This window comes from Vanacampus margaritifer, chromosome 2 (assembly GCF_051991255.1).
Source record: "Vanacampus margaritifer isolate UIUO_Vmar chromosome 2, RoL_Vmar_1.0, whole genome shotgun sequence".
Classification (NCBI taxonomy): Eukaryota; Metazoa; Chordata; class Actinopteri; order Syngnathiformes; family Syngnathidae; genus Vanacampus; species Vanacampus margaritifer.
The window spans coordinates 5,296,747-5,319,170 of record NC_135433.1 but is presented as its reverse complement, the minus strand read 5'-3'; the positions used below and the strand labels follow the sequence as shown (position 1 = coordinate 5,319,170).

Genomic DNA, 22,424 nt, shown 5'->3' with positions numbered 1-22,424 from the left:
TCCGGACTTCTATACAGGGAGTCCTCAAGTTACGTCGTTCCGACTTTACGACGCCCGTGACTCGTCCGAAGCACCTTCTTATTCGTTAATTTCCCACAATAATCACACCATTTAAAGTTGTGTTGTTGTAACCTCCAGAAACGGACGTCCATCAGCCGGTCGGCTGGCCATCAGGCACAACACATTTCCGTGTTTTGAGCTTTAATTAGCTTCGCTCTGCCGTCTGTCAGCAATGAATGTCCGTGCAGAAATGCTAAATATTGGTTCCGGCGTCTTCCTGGTCACGCAAATATGTTTTTTTTTAAATTACTGTACAAAGTATTATGATGTAAATATCGACTTTAACAGGGAAAAATTTTAATTTGGTTACATCGCCAGAGTAGGAACGGAACTCCGCCGTAACTTGAGGACTCCATGTACTTGTATTTACTGTATGTGTATAAAGACACAAACTGTGGTGTTTTCACCGTAGAAACACAAAACGTAAAAACGCAGCGGGGAAATCAATGAATTCCAGGGAGGCTCCTTTAGTAGGACGGAGCTACGCATTCAAGTCGTGACTACATAGACCAAGAATCCTTGCGAACCAAATAAGCGAAGAAGAAGAAGACGAAGAAGAAGATGTTATTGTCAATTGTATGTCGAGTTTTGATGGACATATTAAAGGATTAAGAATGTGGGCAATTGTGTGGAATTGGTTGAATTGAAGAGTTGCGGCAAAATGGATCGAATTACTACTGTTAGTTCACTCTCATATAATTTGCTCTCTAAAGAGCAAAATTACAAAAAAAAATCCATCATGAGATAAATAAAATGTCTATCTATATCGGGGGTGTCCAAACTTTTTTGAGGAATCACAAACAGAAAACCAGAAGGGTGCAAGGGCCACATCTGTTATGAAGAGAAATTGCTTAGTCCTAAAAAAAATGTGTAAAGTTATTTGTGCTTTTGCATATCTTGAAAAATGCTACAGTATATAAACCAATTCATTTGTAATAGTGGCACCTATTTTTTTGACACACTACCTTCTTACTTACATTTTTTTTTTTAATTATTATTTTTAACGGTGTCAAATGCCATTTTTAGTATATGTCGTGGGCCACTTAAATATGGATGGAGGACCGCAAATGGCCCCCGGGCCGTAGTTTGGACATCCATGATCTATAGTGTCCATCTATAGTGTCTACCTCTCTACCTACAATGTAGTGTCTTTATTATCTATACCATCTACAGAATTTATCGATCTTCAGTGTTTAATAATTGATTGATTTTATTGGTAATGTTATATAGAAGACAGCGCAAATCTATCTATCTAATTATCTATCTATCTATCTATAAAACGCTGGCATTGGAACAGGAGTTCTGAACATTCCCACATTCCATTAAATAAATGAATAAATATATTTTTTTAAATAAAAAAAAATTAAAAAAGGAAATAATGTCAAATGCTCATCAATACTGTCCAGTACTGGACTTTACATATTTTGTTACAAAGGACTATTAACCGAGTGTGAGTATTTGATGACATGCTAATGTGAAAATGCAACAAAATCCCCATTTTGACAAAGAGGAGAAGCAGTGGAGCACATTCAGGTGAAATTCCCACTGCCATATTTGTAAAGGCCGAGGTCTCCGGAGGACGGTGAATTATAGGCGAACACGAGAAGCCAGGATAGGGATTGAACAGCCCCTCGCTGAAAGATGCTCTTTGTGTTTGCAGAGTTCAACGCTGACAAGAATCATAAAGCAGATCACTTTTTTCTTTCCAAAGGCTTTTCACAAATGTGCCAGAATAATGAGGTTATTTACATTTCAACCTTTGAGTCGTATCCTAGAAGTCAATAGAGCACTTTAAGCAATAGTTGGCTTGTTTTGATTGCAAAGAGTCGCCTCATTTACTCATGTCGCCTCGCAAGCTTGGAGACACATGCTCATGGCGGGTTCGAAGTGTGCACACACTTGCACAGACAAGCACACTGCAGCCAGTAAAATATGCGGAGGCATGATTGCTATTATCATTTCTGATCAGCTCCGTTATTAAACAAGGCCTGCTGTCAGGCTAGTTGCATGGGAATGATTATTTGGTAGGGACATCGGAGGCCTGGTTCCGCCCGGCTGAGTGTGATGGATGGAGAGGAAATGGCGGTGTCTGAAAAATTCCCAGTACCCGCCAGATAGCGGCCACTCCATAATTACAGTCCCACAGTTTGATGAGGCTCAAATTGAACTGTGGCCATCTGTCTGTCGGCGTTAGGACAAAAGTCACAGAAAATGCCCAGTCCCGATCAATACATTTAGGTTGTGTCTACTTCCCTCACCGCCATTTTACAGTTATAAACGCTCCACCAACTGAAAGCCCTAATGTGTGGTTGCCGATTCATCAAGGCTGATTAAAACCATTTTCATGACGAATATCCTCAATAGGAATGAGTCGCCCAAGATTATATATTAACCTATTGTTTTGGACCTTTAATTCAAAGCACTCAAATTAAAGTTAATGAAGGCTCTTTAGCTCACAGCACATAATAAAACACATTGATAAATTATACATACTTCCTTGTGCCCCTTTCCACAGCTTAAGCTATATTGCTATTGATGCATTCATTGGCAAAAACAGGTGCAACAAGGTACTAATTATTGTACCTTCCCAGCTGGTTTTCAAAGTATGTTGAGCAGTTAACACTCACTCATGGCATCATTTTAACTAAAGTCAAATCATCTTTCCCCATCAAAATGAATGGAAATGCCTTTAATCTGTTCCAGCCTCACACAAAAACAAAACAAAAGTTTGATGGAGGTACTGAACCCCACCAGTATCCTATGTGCATTTACTGAAACCTTTTTTTATTAAAAAATAAAATGTTTTTTTTTTAATATATTTTTATTATAGTTTTTTGTTCTTTTCAAAATCAAGATATCGGTATAGGGTTCACTGGCAGAGGTGGCAAATCCAGGTCCAGAAAGTAAAAACCCTGCCATAGTCTGGCTTTAGCACCTTGTGCTACACCTAGCCTAGCTCCCTAGCAGGTAACCGAGCACCCGGGGAGCTAGCGAGGGAGCTCGCTAGCTAGCACCTGGGGCTGAAGCATGAACAGGGAGATTAGCCTTTTCATCATGGCTGTCTTCACTTTGAATTCAAAAAGTGTTGTGTTGTTGTATTCCTCATCGCCATGCATCTTAAGGAATTTTTGTTTCGATTTGCTAGATAGCTATTTATATTGGACTAGAGTTTCTCAACTTGGCATTGCAAATCAGATTTAGGACGCTGACTCCCATCGCTCAGCTCAACTCTAGAGCACTTCGACTACCGCTGTTTTCTTTAGGTGGAACCCAAGTGCGGCAGATACAATGTAAACAGCAGAGGCCCCAGAATTGAACCCTGTGGCACACCATACATTCTATTATACATATGAATTCATGTTGCACATATTCGCCCAACCCCTTTCTTTTTTCGCTCGACAGTGTATAAAGGATTAAAATAATGAAGAAATCACATGACGTACCACCACAACAGCCACAAGTCAACTACTTGCAATGTAGCATAATCACCTACAGTCAATGATGGACAAGCGGGAGCGTGTCATCAAGAATCTTACGAGTCGGGTGTGTGTTTTGACCTCCACTGAAACCCTGGAGTTCAATCGAATCCATGTTAAAAAACACTGTTTTACAAACAATAGCATTAAATAAAATTGTATTTAAAACATTTTTGTTAATTGTTTTGCTTCAATTCAGAGGACATTGTGCTATGGTCACTTTGTTTTATGTTCAGTTTGACAATAGGGATGGGGGAGTACCGATACTAGGTATCGAGCCAAATTTTACGGTATTGAGTACTTGTGGAGGCTGCACATTCACATTCACATTTTTTGCGGGGCGGGGTCATTGAGTTAAATGAAATTCTATGTATCATAAGTGTAACGGTATCAGTACTTTGTATAGGTGAGTACCAGAGGTGTGGACTCGAGTCATGAATTTGACAACTTTAGACTCGATTTGAAAAAATGTTAAGACTTGCAACTCGACTTGGACTTGACCAACAATGACTTGTGACTTCACTCGGACTTGAGCTCTTGACTTGAAAAGACTTGCTTCTTGCACCAAAACAAAAAGATTAAAATGCAATTTAACGAGTAAGTTCCTCTCGTAATAATGTCAGGGAAGCCGCAAAGGCGCAATCACACCCCGCCTACGCTAAAGCAAACTTCAAAATAAAGCTGACCAAATAATACATAGAATACAATAATGCAACAGCCTTGGTGGATTTTACTTTGAAGTCTGCCTGCATGGTGGCGTGAACGCCAACTTGACTACTTCCTTTTGACATTTTGGCTCGCATTATCGACGTTTTTATTGAAATGACATATTTCCTACCACCATTATCATAATGCCACCCCGAAAGTATATTAAATAGCGAATTTAGGGCGCGATGAAACCGCAAGTGAATTACGCCGTCATTGCATGATAGTATGATACGGTACAAGTCTACGGCGTTCGTGGCTAGTAGCTAACTCTTAGCGTTAGCATCGAGTGCCTGGCTAGCAACAGTAGTACAATCCGATCCGTGACTTTTGTGATCACTAGTTGTTTGGGTACAAAAACTATGAGGTGGTCAACAAAAAATGTAATGCAGTATGTCCAAGATTAGATCACTGACTTCGTTCAACATCTGAAGTTGCACAAAGAACGGTAAGTAAGCTAATGTTAGCTGTTTATCGGCGAATTATTGTTGCTAGCTGCGTAAATAATGAGACTCACTAGTAACACATTGCAAAAACAGAAATCTGTTGCACCATTCTGGGTTCACTCCCTGAGTCCCTGACTCCTACTACCTGACGCTCACCCCAAATAATATCATCGACGAAGTTGTTAAAATGACTCGAAAGGACTTGAAACTCAAAGTGTAGGACTTGTGAATTGCTTGAGATTTGTCAGTCTTGACTCGGGACTTGAGGGCAAAGACTTGAGACTTACTTTTTTTTTTTACTCTGGTGACTACTCAGAGTGACTATTCGTACTGGTATCGGTCTGAAAAAAGTGGTATTTAACATCCCTATTTGACATGGAACTTTAACTAGGAGTTGAATATAAACAGCTTAAAGCCTGTTTTTTGAAGAATTGTTCACCATCTTCCAAACCGCTGCTTGTTGGAAATTGAGTTGAGCTGAACGCACCGCCCCCATACACTGCTTGTATCTCAAACGCTTGCTCTCAAGTCAAGGTATTTATTTATTTATTTAATCGGTAACAAGAGATCACATTGCAAAAAACTCACAAGACACCCTGTTGGCTGCTTGTAGATCCACATCCTATTTCGAGACAGACCACAAATATTGGGTCAACAGGCGACAGAATAATGGTGGCGAATTCAGGCTTTTAAGATAGAAAAGGGCCTCGTCATGTCTATTGTCATGCGTGTCCATGTGTAAGTGTGTGTTTTCTGCATAGCATGACCATTGACAAGGCTGTCCTACAGACATAAATACACACACAGGAGGGCTTGTGCGAGGGAATGCATGTGTGCAAATAGGTGAACAGCTTTGACCCAGACAAGCTGCATGAAGAAAAAGGGGACAACGGAAAAATAGAAACGTATGTTATAGAGCTGGACGTGGAAAAAGACAAGACAATTTATTGCAAGGCCACTCCTTCATACACATGGGAGTCGTACAAAAATCATATTTTATTCATCTCTGGACTACATTGATTCAAAAGAGTTTGTACATGTAAATCATGGTGATGAAATCCAAAGGAAAGACATCAATATTTGATAGGAAAGTATAAAAAATAAAAAAAAAGGAAAGTATAGCGGAAGACAGCATTAAGTCCTCATGCCAACTTTACAATGTTGACATTCTGGTGGCAAATCCAGGTCCAGAAAGTAAAAAACCTGCCACAGTTTGGCTTTAGCCCCTAGTGCTAGCTAGCTAGCTCGCTAGCAGGTAAACGAGCATAATAGGTGCTAGCTAGCTAGCTAGCTCGCTCTCTAGCAGGTAAACAAGCACCATGGGACTAGGGCGCTAGCTAACTAGCACCTGCGGCTAAAGCCCAACTCTGGCAGGGTTTTTACTTTCTGTACCTGGATTTGTCACCTCTGTTGACATGGTACATTCTGGTGGGTGTATCTGTGAAAACTATTTTGGGGAGAAAAAAAAACATAAATCCAAACATAGAAAGCCGCAGAGGAGTTAAGATGAGTCATTTTTTTTTCGAAGACTATCTTACAATTTTTATCTTCATGCCGAGCAGAGATGTCTGTGTCGGCGCTCGGAGCAATTTAAGCTGTCTGGCTACGCACGGCACGCACACTCAATAACAATGAAGGCGAAATGAAAGTGATCTCCCACTGGGCTGACAATGACTGGGTTATATTTGTGAGAACGCATGTGATCACGTTCAATTTCCTTTTAACTTGTACGCATCCCTGAAGAGTTGAGAATGTACGAATGTGTGAACTTGCGTTCACGTCTTGATAAAAAGTACGCTAAGGTACAACAGGGGAGGTTTGATAGGATTTGTTCGACTGTGTGTTTCCTGTATCCATCACGACTAATTCTGATTCTTCATTCAAAGACCAGCTTCTTCACAAAGTTCTCAACATATAAACAGTAAAATGTAGGGTTGGGTTTAATTTTTTTTTTTTAAATAAAAATCGAATAATCGATATAGAATCGATTTTCAATTTTGAGCGTGATATTGAGTCATAAAACCATGAATCGATTATTTTAAACTCTTTTTTTCCCCATAAATTAAGAAAATAGAATTTTAAAGACAGATTATTATTTTTTATCTTACTCTCCTTGAAATGTACTGTTCACATAAATTTTAAAGTATTTTCTTACATTTATGAAAGACCTGACTTTATGACAATTCAGGATTTTTTATTATTTATTTTATTTTTTTTACAATTATTGAATTTGACTAATTCTGATTCTTCATCCAAAGACCAGCTTCTTTACAAAATTCTCAACGTATAAACAGTCAAATGTAGGGTTGGGTTTAAAAAATTAAAAATTAAAAAAATCGAATAATCAAGATAGAATCGATTTTCAATTTTCAGCGTGATAGCGAGTCATAAAACCATGAATCGATTATTTTAAACTTTTTTTCCCCCATAAATTAAGAAAACACTTGAAATTTACTGCTCACATAAATTTAAAAGTATTTTCTTACATTTATGAAAGGCTTAGACAGTACAATGATGCAAACATTTTCATCTCATGTATGCTGATGTTTGTGTCACACTTAATTGTTATTTTCATTAATAAATAAATCATTTAACCAGTTACTGCCTCTGTAAAATTTAATTTGGATTGTAATTGTTTGTTTTATGTTTAGTTTGATAGTAAACTTTGGGAGAGTCAATGAACATCTTGAAGCCTCATTTAGTAGAACTCTTCACTATCTGTCAAACGTGTTGCTCGTTGTGAAGTGAGTTGCCAGTCAATGCTCAGATCTCCAATTTTTGCTTGCTAGTCACAGCAATAAAAAAAAGTCCAAACAGCAGCTCGTATCTGGAAAAACTCGGGTGCCTCGTGTCTCAAGGCACCGCTGTCGTACTCACTCACCCCTTGAACTTTCTTATCAAGCTTCTCTATCTGTCCCTTGCAGCTACAACATCTCCAATCAGCCCATTCTTTACTCCTATTTGTGCTTTTAAGCACAGCCTGTCAGTCTTGTCAGCCGATGAATAATTGAGGTGTATCGAGCACGGTCAGCAGATGGTGAGATGGCCGTGATGGAGCTCTCAGTGGGCTGCAGGAAGTGCACACACCTGTCCGGTCCAAACCCGCAGGAGCTTGGCTAGAACGCTGCAAAAAGCTGCGAGAGCCGCGCCCCCTCCGGCGCAGGTGGGCATGCAATACCAACCACATGTGGGCACACGCGCAAGACAGCGTGAATAATAGTAAACATGCTAACAGCAGATGTGTCTGTTTTTTTTCTTCCACCTGTTCTTATGCACCTGCTCCAAGCAAACGCTTTCCAAAAAACTTATCTTTCTAGCGCACGCACACACACACGGTCCCATTTGGCTTTGATTTCCCGCCCCCAGCGTTTATCCTCGGCCCCCATCGAACTGCTCACTTGGCCGCCTCTTTATCGCGCTTCACCGCCGGGCCCTAACAAGCACAACAACTGGCCCCGTTTTCGACACGCCTCAAAGCAACCGCCGACCTCCGTTGGGGAGGCCCCCGCCAACCCTTTGACCCCGTTACACCCCCTAAGCCCGCCCCCGCCCCGACAGCTCGACTCTGACTGTGACCCGCGAGAGTCACATGAGTTAACCCCGGCTTACGTCCGCGCACACACAGCTGAAATTCTGCAGGGCTGCCGCAAGCATTCACACAAAATTGATCTTCACCACCCCCGCCCCCCCTCCGGGGTCTTCTAATCCCCCCCCCTCCCCACTCTTGATCCTGTAACCTACCCCCTTTTTTTCTCCTCTCTCGCTCTCGTACCCCTTTTCACTCTGCACTCCCCCTAATCCCGTCTATCTCCTTTCCGGATGAAAGCATTTTTTTCTGGTTCCCACTCGAGTATGATGCAGAGAGGAAAATAAAAAATGCAGATGACACATTTGCGTGCTTGTCAGAAGGCCAACTCGCTTTTTTTTTTTGTCTGATATTTTTTTTTTGCTTTGCTTTTTAGTGCTCTTGTGCTTTCTTCTACGGAACCTCTAGTGAGAATTTGTTACATGCAGAAAGAAAAGGCTCGGATACACAATTTCTTTGTATCCAATAAAAGCACTGAACATTTAAGTACTCTGTAAAAATGTGTTGGTTGTTTTTCATGTCTACTTTACTCACGCTAGGCAGTGTTTTCTTATAGCAAAGAAGTGAAAGAGTGCTGAAAAAAAAAAAAATCATATTCCAGCATGAATCGTAGCCCCAGCGCTCTCAAGCATATTGAATGGTTCGGGTTCTTTCTCTGTCATTGAATTATAAGTACCATTGAAAGTTTGACGGCGAGTAACTCAAAGCAGTGTACGAACAAGAAAGAAACTAACCAAGGTGACTTTTGAAATAAAAAGTGTTACATTGACACACACACACACTCGCACGCACATACAGATATTCACCCACATACAAAAAAAAAAAATAATAATAATAATAAATATATTTAAAAAAGGAGCGCAATGATGATGACATGTCAAATCGGTAAAATTACCGAATGAACAATACTGAGTTCTGCAGAAAAAAAAAAAAGTGTTACATTGAAAGGATCCACGGAAAATTTGTCACTTTGTGATGTTTTTTTTTTTTTTCCTAGACCAGCAAATATAATCATAAGATTTCAAATTTACGTCCGTGGGTCCATTTCACAAAGCAGGTTTAGTGAGAACCCGGAGTCAATAAACCCTGAAATGTGAGAAACTCCGTGTTTTCCGTTTCAGAACGGGAGGTAACTGAAACCAGAGAAAACTCTAACTCTAGCCTGTTTCATAAAAAGAGGTCATTTAAAACCCTGGAGAACCCACGGGGTCAAATTTGGCCCCTATAAATTCTGCTACTCAAATAACAAAGACGTTTTTTTGTTTTTTTTACAAATTGAACTTCAAAAGTCCAGAGTGCCACTTCTGACCCCTGCATGGCGCCATCTAGTGGATGAATATTGCACTTACATGAGCCAGAGTGGTGGTGACAAGATGGCTGGCAACGTGCTGTTTTGTTGAGCTGGAAATCAATCCAAACAAAACCATCTTCTCAGCAAACCATCAGATGGTAAAATTGTGGGTTTTTTTGTTAATCTATTTCATATCATGTTGCAGAATGCCTAGGAGTATGTTTTATATATATATTTTGATAAATTAGCAACTCTGAGCTAGTTTAAAAAAAAGGGTTAAAATTGAAAAAAAAAACATATATTTTGGTGTTCAGTGAACTTATAGCAGTCATTTAATGTATAATTCATAATTTTCCAAAGAAGAAAAGGGTTCTTGGCTTCTCCAGGGTTAAGCTCTCGGTCAGTTACCGTAGTAACCAAGTCCATGAACCTTCCCTGGTCGGTAGCAGGTTCATCACAACGAACCTCAAGTTTTTCCCTGTACCCGCCTCCTTTCAACCACACACGACATTTCATTTCCTCATTCATTGAGTCCGATGTGGTGAGTTTTTGTAAGTAAAGTTCTTTGGTCACAAACATGGCATGTCCTTTTGAGTATGACCCTATTGATGAAGGTGCCACAATATTGCGCAGGGAATTCAATATTTGTTGTGAGATAGGTATGCTGGAATTTCCGGACAGTTATCTTTTTGAACGGTACCGTTTCACATCAATCTACATACACAACTTAATCCGTTCTCACGTTTGCAACATTACCAGCCGTAGTCATGCGCTCACATTACAGCCTATGCTGTGTGTTGCGCTCTGTTTTCTTCTTATACCCGTGTGAACAATGTTAAGCTTTTTATATTTCATCTTTTTTTTTTTTTCTGGAGAGCTCAGTATTGTTCATTCGGTAATTTTACCGATTTGACATGTCATCATCATTGCTCTCTTTTTTTTTGTTGTGTGTATGTGGGTGTGAATGTGTAGGTGCGTGCGTGCGAGTGTGTGTGTATTCATTAGTTCACCTAAAACCTATTAAAAAAATCCCATACCGTTCACCTAAACCGAACACTTCCAGCCAGAGTCGTGAGGCCGTCAGGAGACCCGAGGAAGGACCAAAGAAAAGAAAGGAAAGTATATATTTCATCTTAAGTCAAGTGCGCTACTCCCTCGCAGGATTGCACCGATATGAAATAAATTAATGAGCTACCATTCAAGCAGGTTTCCCTGTAATATTATTGTGATTGCAAAAGGACTATATTTAAATTCACGCACTGACCCGAGCAGCAACTTTCTCCCACGCTGGCTCCCTCTATGGGGAACTGCTGCGGTGTTGCACTTTTTTTTCTTTTTTCTTTTTTATAAAGACATGTTCAAATTAGCCATATGATTGCATTAAGATTGCCAGTTAAAAGGGATCAAAAACCCTCTGCTTCCCCGTTGCCATGGTGACTTGACGAATTGGGGCTCCATTGATGCGGTCTTTTTAGTGTGGTGGTAACTCCAGGTGAAACTAATCTGCGTTGATAAAACTAGCTCTAATGGGTGGTGTCTGGTCGGTGCTGGTTTTCACTTTCCTTTCCTTTCTTTGGTCCTTCCTCGGGTCTCCTGACGGCCTCACGACTCTGGCTGGAAGTGTTCGGTTTAGGTGAACGGTATGGGATTTTTTTTTAATAGGTTTTAGGTGAACTAATGAATACACACGCGCGCACATACACATACTCACCCACATACCAAAAAAAAAAAAAAAAAAGAGAGCAATGATGATGACATGTCAAATCGGTAATATTACCGAACGAACAACACTGAGCTCTCCAAGGAAAAAAAAAAAAAAAAAACTAGCTCAAATCAGCTGTCCTGGAACCAAAAACGCAGTTTCCTATCTGAGGGTACGTCAACTCGCTGTTCAGGGTAAGTCTCTGTGTTTCTTGAACTTACTTTTTGAAATGGACCCCATATAAGAAAGTTAGCAGATATGTTTTACAAATGGAACATGTCCTTGCTGTACGCAATTCAAATGGATTCCAAGACCATTGACCTCATTTTATTTTATTAACCATCATCACTGCATTGCTCCCACTGCACCTTTCAACAGGCTTGCTGGCTTTCCACTTTTGACATTATTATTCAAAGCTGACCAAGGGATGCTTTGACATTTTATTTCTAGTCGCACAGGTTGATCATAAGAGGTGGGCATTCCATCAATATTGACAAAAGGTCCATCGATTCATCAATTAAAACAAATAAAATACAATAATAATAATAAGCCATAGAAGAGGATGATAATCTATTTAGTTTACATTTCTTTGACCAAAATGCAGATCTTTTTTAAACTATCATTTTATTGTTCTTTTGTCTCTCATATAAATGTTTAAGCTTATTACGATGTAAAAAAAAAAAAAAGGATTTAAGAATCCTGCATTCCAAAATAACTTGTTGAGGAGTGTACAACCAATGGAAAGACATTGGTAAGTTTACCCAAATACGATCAGTTCCGTATCAGGATTAGGGTTCAGCCCATCCAAGATCAACCAATCAGAGTAAGGGGGTTGTCCCTTAATTTCTGTGATTTTTTTGCTACATCCATCAGACAACCAAACACAAAGATGGCACTCTGGAGTTAAGAGTTACACTTTGTTATCATCTGTATCAACTGACTGACATTCCATTTGTTTTCAGTGCTTCATTATCTGATTGAGAAAACGGTTCTTCCCCTTAAATGGCCTCGAGCAAACTCCATTATTAATCAACAGCCACATTGACAAGTACATAAAATGGAGTTTAAAGAGACTAGAGGATGTGTCATTGTCTCTTCTTTCACATTGTTGCAAGGTTGAAGGGCGTTTGCATTTGCGGGACTCAATATTTTATTCATATAGTGGTGTTTAAGAGCAGGCAGTGCGAGAGGGCAAGACAGAATTAAAAGGGAAGTCCACGCAGACAGAGGAGAAAGTGCATAATGTAAGTAAAAAAAAAAAAAACAGGCTGCTCGTTAAGATGGAACAAAAAGTTGTAACGTTGTTGACTGTTTGCCTTGTAAACTGTCTGGCAGATGCGACCATCCAAGTGTGTAACTGCATGCTGATGTGCACTTACATGCGTTCACACCACTGGAACAAGAGTTGAATGCTGCCAATGCGCAATCTGACAAAATGAAATTCCTATGGTTCATTTTGCCATTAATTATGAAATCTCTGTAAACTACAATGACAAGATTGATTTGGTCTGTTGATTATCTTGTCCACTGTCAACTCACCAAGTTGTGGTAACAGTGGACAAGATAGTCCTCTCCATGCAAGCCGGCGAGACTTCCTTGTTCGCCGACCCGCTCACTCGACCAATGAACGGCAGTTAGCAAAGGTGGAGTCCAACCCAAGACACGCTTAGGACCGCCCCCCTCATTTGAATAACATTTTGTCCTGGCAGATCATCCAGCAGCATGAAATAAATAAATGTGAGAGCAGAGTGTTTTTATTTATTGATCTAATTTAATTCTATTCATATATTTATTTTTGTGTTTATTTTGACAGTTTTTATTTTATTTTTGGAATCTTGAATCTCGACAACTCTATATATATATATATATATATATATATATATATATATATATATATGTGTGTGTGTGTTTTTATTCCAATTTATATTTATTTTGGGGATTTAATTTTTTAATTATATTTTTTATATCCGTTTTTATTTTCACTTTCAGTCATTTATTTATTTTTAATTTTGGCAGTTTTGGTCCTCCATACACGTTTCTTTGGAAACATCGATGGCGAGCGTGTGGCGATTGAATGCATGCCATCCAGTTATTGTACTATTGTAATTTACTATATATAGTAAATTGTGCCTTGCAAGCATGTTTCAACTTTAAGCTGATGCCATTTACGGAGTTCCGCCGAAGTTCGAGTCGTCTCCGCGGATAGCACCCGGTCGCTACACATGGCCAAATGGGTGGGGTCCAAACGGGGTAAACGAAATAATCTACAGAAGACAGGAGGTCACACTGATCTCTTTTTATTCACTTTTTTGTTCCATCTCCACATTCAAATACATACAGCGACAAAACTCTTCTGCCTTTGCCGCCGTCACCCCCCTCCCCCGCAGTCCCAACACAGGCCAGCAGCCAACCAAGAACGAGAGTGAACCAGACTACCAATCAGAAACGTGCGTTGGCGCAGCAACATTTGCCCCGAAGCTTGGCTGGAAGGAAAACGTCTCCGGAACTCGGTGCACACATAAGACAAATTGAAGTGCGCCTAATAGTTTTAAAATACGTAGAATTTTATTTTAAAACTTTTAGGGCGCCCCACCCAAGTGTTAACATGGTGTGGGAATGGCTTCATTATAGAAATCAATTCTTTTAACAATTTTTTATCATTATCTTACCTATTGTGCTGTCAATTGATCACTCCTGTGACCTGCTCAACCGGTATGAGCTCTTATTTGAAATGAGAGAACATACCTCAATCAGATGGAGACAAAGGAATTGAGGTGACAAACCCCAAGAACTAAACTAAGAGAGAGTGTTACCCAATTGTTTACATGCTCATGTTATGCTAACGTACAATGCTTTCCCTCAAATGTTTGTTCACGAGCCATTAGCTTAGCATAGTAATGCTAACATACTGATGTGCAATGTGCTAGCTGAATGGTAACATAGCTACTAGTTTCGCCATCATGCTAATGCTAACACGCTAAACTGATGATCTCTTTATTGTTCAAATTTTAGCTAAATGCTACTCAAGCTATTAGCGTGGCTCAGCTATTTTTGTGTGTGTTTGTTGGGGTGTTCATCAACCGGTACATTTCCCAAAAGCTAAATTCCACCTGGTGTTAAGAGATTAGATTTATTGGACAAGCAGCATAAACTAGGACAACATTATGTTGCGGTTTACCCGACACTTAGCAATTGCTACGATCCACTGTATAGCTATTACCACATAAGAGAAGGGTATTTCCTATAAGCCATATACATTTATGTTATGCATCTTATGCATGTGTTAATATTCACTTAGTCTATAAAACACACACACACATAAGCCATCCATTACCACTATCTTTAATGGACTGGTTCCTCCCCATTGCGTGTGTAGTGGAAAAGTTTTAAAAGCTCTTGAACTTGTGATGGGATGATAACTAAACAATGACTATTGTGACTCAAGGTTCAAGTTTTACAGCAATGCCGAGTGACATCATCTGGCACCGTGTTATTCTTTCAAACAATGCGTAACATGAGTATATAAGACTTCAGATCTTGGTGAACTTGTCAGAGAAAAGCATCTTTTTATACCCAGCCTTCAATACCTGGATACAATTTCAGGTCTCGGATACACGGCACACCATTTAATGTCGAGTACGCGAGTCAGGGCTTCTACAGAACAGTTTTCCAGCGAGGGCAAAACAGCAGCATAAGCGAGGAAAGTTCAACCTGTAAGCGGTATGAGTTATTCCCCTTACAGCGGGTCTCTACTCGTCTGAAGGCTTACAATACATGAGGAGCTTAAAAACGACGCTCAACGCAGACAAGAGGCTCTGAGCGCCCGGAGGCCGGCTGAACTCGACAGTCTCAAACGAAGGATAGCAATCGCACTGTTTTTCTATGAACGACTTCCAATGAACTGCAAATCGGTCTCGGAATGAAAAGGAACAGTGATGACACTTTAAAAGTGGCGTGACAATAAAAAGAATATCAATGCTGAAAAGACAGCTCTAAAAAGACTTTTGATTTATTCATATCAAATGATAAAGCCACAGATTTGCGTGCATTGTTGTATTAATCTGATTTAGGTCTCACTAAAAAGTTAATGTTGTTGTAATGCTTAACTGCAAGTCAAAGTGTTTAGTACTTTAACAATTCTAATTAAGTACATAAATAAACTCATAATAGTTCATGGTTCATTTGCCTCAATACTATCATAAACCTAATCTATACACTCAAGATTTATGTAATTGTTTACATGACAAATTCCCATTTACTTTTTTTAAAGATCATTTGAACACAAACCTACCAAATAAACCTTACATGATACATATTCGTTTAGCCTATTTATATGAAATACATAATCCTTAGATTTATGTATTTATTATTAATAAAGTACTCCAAATTAATAATGAGAGTATGTATTTAAAATGCATATAGTAAATTGTTTGAATTGGATAATAATCAGGTTACCTATACAGGATAAATAGCACATCGTCACTGCTATGTGAAAAACATTTGTTTTTTATGTTTTGGGAATGAAGCTGAATGCAGAAATCACAAAAATGCAAAAATAATAATAAAAATAATTCTACCTTATCAATAATAAATACATATGCCTGAGGATTTTGCATTAGAAATAAATAGGCTTTATTAGACTAATTAATATGTATCATATACGGTTTATGTGGTTGGTTTGTGTTAAAATTATCCAAATGGTTTGTGTTAAAATGATGTAAAATAAATAATAAATAAAAAAAACGGGAATTTGTTATGTAAAAAACACAAATCTTAAAAGTTAGGCTTACATATTTCTGTGAGTGTAAGACCAAAACATTTATGCATAATGAATCTGATATTGTTGATTGTAATACAGCTTCATTTATTGTTTGTGTTTGTTTTAAAAAAAAAAAAATACATTAGAAAAAGACTGAAAAATAATCACATATTAAATCGCAAAGGAAATATTGAGGGGGGAAAAAAACATTTCCGGGTTTCCCCCCAGTTCTTCACAAGCGCTTTTCTTTCTCCAGCCACACCCCCCACCCCACCCTACCCTATACTGCCCCCGGGTGGCCAAAGCTCACACACCAGAAGGAGCAGCCCAAATCTATTGATTTGAAGCAAGAAATTAGACGAAAAATGATGTAAATTCAAATTAACCCTGGAGAACCCACGGGGTCAAATTTGCCCCCTATAAATTCTGCTACTCAAATAACAAAGACCTTTTTTTTTTCCAGCAGTGATTTTGTCCCTGTGTTCTTGTTTCCATTGGCCAAAGTGTGTTTGAACATTCAAAATCCAGTTCTAAAATGCAGCAAATAAAACAAAAAAATGATATTGTTCAATGTAGCTGTGTATTTGATTGATTATTTTCTTAAATTCTAAATAGTTTACTGACAGTTTTTGTTATTCATTTTTCGAAATGATACCCCTAAATCCCAAAAGGGTCAAATTCCGCCCTAATCCTAAATTAGGGAATAAAGGGTTAAAATTGAAAAAAAACCACATATATTTTGGTGTTCAGTGAACTTATAGCAGTCATTTAATGTATAATTCATAATTTTTCAAAGAAGAAAAGGGTTCTTGTGTTCTCCAGGGTTAATGACGTCATTACCAATTATATGCAATTTTTTTCTATTGAAAGCACATTACAAAAATGGCCTTTTGTAGGATGAGCCTTCAACAGATTAATGAAACAATTTAAATCCACACTAATTGTTATTCAAGAAAACAACAGTTGCTGTATGCTAATGCGGCGTTTTGAAGAGACAAATGCGGTCGTGGGGAGGGAAAGGTGCTTGCGCCCTGATCTTTAACCAGACCACACTTTTGTTTAGCAGCCATAAAGTCTTTTAATTCGCGTGTAAAATGCCTCACAAAGCCCTAAAGACCTGCGAAAAAGTGGCAAACCGCTATTGGCTGCCCTCTTTGGTAATATGTAATACTAGTATTGGGTTGTGGAGCGTGTCAATGCATTATTGAATCAAAGTAGCTGGAACGAGCATTTAACGTTTTCTGTTGGTGCATTAGTGTAATCAAGCCATCATACTTCTGATACTGCGAGTCTTTTAAAAATAGAAGAAAAATGACATTTTCCCGAGGACTTGGCACTTGCGACTTAATTCCCAAATCTTTCATGTGCATGAAGTTGAAAGTAGTTCCCGTACCGTCTGAAAAAACTGTTTTCCATCCTTTTAGCACTCCCCACTCACTTTCACCTTAATACCTCCACTTCCCTGCATAAACGTGCTATTACTGTATCATTACAGTGCCCATTTACTGGGACTTAGGTTCCGTGTTCTGGGGCTTGCGCAGGACACATTATGTCATTAAGTCATTATGAGCCAGGATACGTGAAAATAATACCCATAATAGGAGCTACACTGGGCACTACTTTAGTCAGAAGTCTCAACCATGCCAGCCTTCCGTTTTTTTTTTTTTTTTTCCCTGCCAGCCTTCCGGTCTATTTGCCCGTATGTGGATGGGTCTGCTTGTGCACTGTGTTCCTGAATCGCATGATCATCAAAAGGAAATGGTAGGAAAAGAAACCTCCAAAAAATGGACTTACCCCAGAGTTGGGATACGCCGTCCAGCCCAGTTCAGCTGTCGCCACTCGAGTGTCCATCATCGTTTCTGCAGCAAAGAGAGAAGAATGAGGTTGTGGTGAGGAGTTTGAGCAAAATAAGTTTTTCTGAATATCATTCAAGTGAGATGAACTGCATTCGGGCCTCAAGTGATCACTCGACGCGACCATTCATAACCCGAACCCGAGAACAGAATAATCCCTCACAGTGGTCCATCCATCTCTGCCAGACTTCTAGTGAGACTAAAGACAGGAAAGTCATCTTAACCACTCTTAGGAAAGTGTGCAGGACTTTGCCCGGCGGTTTAAAGTTGGCATGTTCTTGAGGACTACTAATTAAGGACTGTTTGACTTCTAAATGTGAAACGCATTTGATAGGGTGTTCTGCATGGTAACAACAACCATCAATTGCGTTGGCCTTTCCATAACTAATGTTAGGATTGAACACAGTTTAGGATGTGAGTCATGATTGATAGAAAAGACACTTCTGAGTTACTGTGTCCAAATTTGTAGGCTGGGTCCTTCAAAGGCTCCCGTAGACTCCCTGGACTGCATAAACCGAACCATTTAGAATTTCCGCCGACCAATCAGCAGCCACCGTCAGTTGGGGGATGGACTTTACTGACCCTTCTGCCATGCTATTGGTGTTCCCCTTTGAGTCAGCGTAGAAGAACAACCTTGTCCTCTTTAGTCAATATGATATAGCGCCCCAGTTTTCCACAAAGAATCGTGATTGGTCTGACCACAAAACAGGTTGCCACTTTGCCACACTCCATTTTAAATGACCCCTGGCCCAGAGAAACGCCTGCGCTTCTTGGTCATCTTTAGAAATGGCTTCTTCTTTGTACTGTCGAGTTTCATCTGGCAACGGCGGCCGGCACGGTGGATTGTGTTCACCCACAATGTTTACTGCAAGTATTGCTGAGCCCTTTCTGTGATTTCCCTTAAAGTAAGCATTCCTGTTTGCGGTGCGGTGCCGTTTAAGGGCCCGAAGATCACGGGCATCCAATATGATTTTTCGGCCTAGATTCTTACACACAGAGGTTGTTCCAGATTCTCTGAATCTTTGGATGATGTTCTGCACTGTAGATGACTTCAACCTTTTCACATTTTTTCGCTGACAAAAACCTTTCTGATATTTCTCCACTATCTTTCTGCGCCACTCCGAGAAGCTCTTTTTATACTCCAATCAAGTTGCCAATGGACCTCATTAGTGGTAACTTGTCTTTCAGCTGTTTTTTTTTATTTTATATATAACTGCAATTGACTTTTCCAGCCTCTTTTTTTTCTTTTTTCTTTTTTTTCTTTCCTTTTCTGGAGAGCTCAGTATTGTTCATTTAGTAATGTCATCATCATTGCTCTCCTTTTTTTTTTTGTATGTGGGTGATTATGTGTATGTGCGTGTGTGCGTGTATTCATTAGTTCACCTAAAACCTATTTTAAAAAAATCCCATACCGTTCACCTAAACCGAACACTTCCAGCCAGAGTCGTGAGTCAGGAGACCCGAGGAAGGACCAAAGAAAAGAAAGGAAAGTGAAATCCAGCACCGACCAGACTTTTCCAGCCTCTTATTGCTACCCGTCCCAACTTGTACTTTACAATCAACATATTTTTCCCTTAAAATGATACATTTTCTCAGTTTAAACTTTTGACCTGTCATCTATGTTCTTTTCTGAACAAAATATAGAAATTTGGCACCTCCACATAATTGCATTCAGTTTTTATTCACAATTTGTTTAGTGTCCCAACTTTTGGGGAATTGGGTTTGTATTTCTGCCATGACGTCGTCCGTGCTTCGCCTCCTTTACATCGGGTTATTCCAAATGTCATGTATACGGGGGTAACGCCGTCAACTTTTAAACAATTTCACTTTCCTTTCTTTTCTTTGGTCCTTCCTCGGGTCTCCCGACGGCCTCACGACTCTGGCTGGAAGTGTTCGGTTTAGGTGAACGGTATGGGATTTTTTTAATAGGTTTTAGGTGAACTAATGAATACACACACACTCGCACGCACGCACATACACGTAATCACCCACATACAAAAAAAAAAAAAAAAGGAGAGCAATGATGATGACATGTCAAATCGGTAAAATTACCGAATGAACAATACTGAGCTCTCCAGGAAGAAAGAAGTAAAAAAAAAAAAAAAAAAGAAGAAGAAAAAAATAAAATAAAATAAACTCCCAAAGGCATACGCCATAATGTTCCAACATCTTCCCAACTTCCTATTTTTACTTTTTGCAGTTTAACTGATTGTCTTTGTGGATGCATTTGAAATTCAAGCCTAGCCATGAATACACCCGAGGTAGGTTTTTAGAGGACTGTTATTGTTCGCCTTGATTGTGTCACAATTCCAGGAAGAGACTGATCCCATCCCCCTGACATACACCAAAATGTTCTGTCTTCACTTTGCCTGAAAAGTCAGACTAAAAGAACCTAATCTTAAACAAGAAAGGGAGGATATCTTTTCTGTGAGTTGCAACGCACCCTCCGGAGAGAAAATGTCTCAAAAAGTTGTAAACTGTAGCTTCCTTTTTTCAATTGTTTCTCTGTGACACATCGTAGATAAATTAGTCTTGCAACTCACAGGAGACATTTACTGACTCCGTATTGATTAATGTCTGCTCTTTCGGCAATGTGAGGTCAAAAAAAGGAGAGTAATTCACAATCCTCTCTGCATCGTTCACTCATATTTAAAGTGATGGACACGCTGGCCTTCGTAACGTGATTTGTGGAGTCGTAACTTCGCTTCGTCTTTTCTGGCCCAAAGCTTCCAATTTTTTAAGCCGACCAGGAAACTGATATTTCACTTTTTCGACGTCTCTTTCCACAAACCCCCCCCCCCCCCCAATGTAGTTTGTTGTATTTGGAGACAAATAGGTGAAAGGAATTTCATGGCGATCGTCTGCAGGACGCGTGTTGCTGACTTGGCGGCGATCCATTTAGCACAGCAAACAGTTGGCTAGCACCGCCCACACGTGTTGTTGATGAGGGAGATGAATTGCAAGCTGCAGACTCTCAGCCTCTCATTCAACGAGCCCTTCCAACCATTTCGTGCCCACCTTTTTACCTTCTCCACTCCAGGAAGCGCGCCCCCGCAGATGTCACTTTTTTTTAAGACGCTCCGAACTCAAATGGATGGAGCTTTTGAAGCCTGCCATTTTTACGTCAAGTGCTTTGAAAAGAAAAAAAAAAAGAGTAGCATCCTCAATCGCTACTTACTGGGAAAAGCTTTCTTCAGACATGAGACCAATTAGCCTAAGTAATTCCGTGACACATAAAACACATTCAGCAGCCGACACATTCGACTAGTGGTGCAACGGATCATCAAGTTTACCAAATACAGTAATACATTGACGGCAATGCAAATAGTTTTAGTTCACTTTTACTTTGAAGTTGGCCCACGTCGTGGCGTGATGGTTAGCTTTACTTCCTTTTTAGACGTTTAGGAGTTCTTTATGGTGGTTTCAATTGACATTAAAGTTGCGACCAGCCTTAACACAACGCTATCCCGAACTCATATTCAAACGCTAATTTAGGACGCTAAGAAACCGCTAATTAATTACGTCGTCGTTGAATGATAAAGCAGAAGTCTACCAAATACAGTAATACATTGACGGCAATGCAAATAGTTTTGGTTCACTTTTACTTTGAAGTTGGAACCCACGTCGTGGCGTTACTTCCTTTTTAGACGTTTAGGAGTTCTTTATCGTAGTTTCGAGTGACATTAAAGTTGCGACCAGCCTTAACACAACGCTATCCCGAACTCACATTCAAACGCTAATTTAGGACGCTAAGAAAGCGCTAATTAATTACGTCGCCGTTGAATGAGAAGGCAGAAGTCTCCGAGGTAGGTGGCTAGCGGCTAACTGTTAGCATTACCAACGAGTGCCTGGCTGATAGCTGCGAGTTTGACAGCTGGTACCTGATGGCTTACTTTAATGCTTTTTCAGTATTCTGGACCAAGTTAAGGTCTTTTCATATTTATTAAAAAAAAACAAAGTAAATAAATAGAACTTCCTCATTTATTTTACAAAAACACGTTTTATCCATTACAAAAACAAGAACATTCAACTCAAAATGTCAAACATAGCCGTTTAACAACTCATATTCAAACGCTAATTTAGGACGCTAAAAAAACACTAATTAATTACGACGTCGTTGAATGATAAGGCAGAAGTCTCCAAGGTAGGTGGCTAGCGGCTAACTGTTAGCATTACCAAAGAGTGTCTGGCTGATAGCTGTGAGTTTGACAGCTGGTACCTGATGGCTTACTTTAATGTTTTTTTCAGTATTCTGGACCAAGTTAAGGTATTTTCATATTTATTAAAACAACTTAATAAATAAATCCCTAACTACATTTTCAAACGCTAATTTAGGACGCTAAGAAAGCCCTAATTAATTACGTCGTCGTTGAATGATAAGGCAGAAGTCTTCGAGGTAGGTGGCTAGCGGCTAACTGTTAGCATTACCAACGAGTGTCTGGCTGATAGCTGCGAGTTTGACAGCTGGTACCTGATGGCTTACTTTAATGCTTTTTCAGTATTCTGGACCAAGTTAAGGTATTTTCATATTTATTAAAAAAAAAAC

At 39.5% G+C, this 22,424-nt stretch overlaps 1 protein-coding gene across 3 annotated transcripts in view; it reads right to left on the bottom strand.

The window, feature by feature from the left end:
• The window catches only part of ephb1 (EPH receptor B1), a 275,249-nt gene that overhangs the window by 173,678 nt on the left and 79,147 nt on the right, over nt 1-22,424 (bottom strand). For all 3 annotated transcript variants that reach the window (XM_077555878.1, XM_077555879.1, XM_077555880.1), the window contains exon 2: nt 17,820-17,884. In XM_077555878.1, coding sequence (XP_077412004.1) covers nt 17,820-17,884 — 65 coding nt within the window. The remainder of the gene's footprint in view (nt 1-17,819; nt 17,885-22,424) is intronic.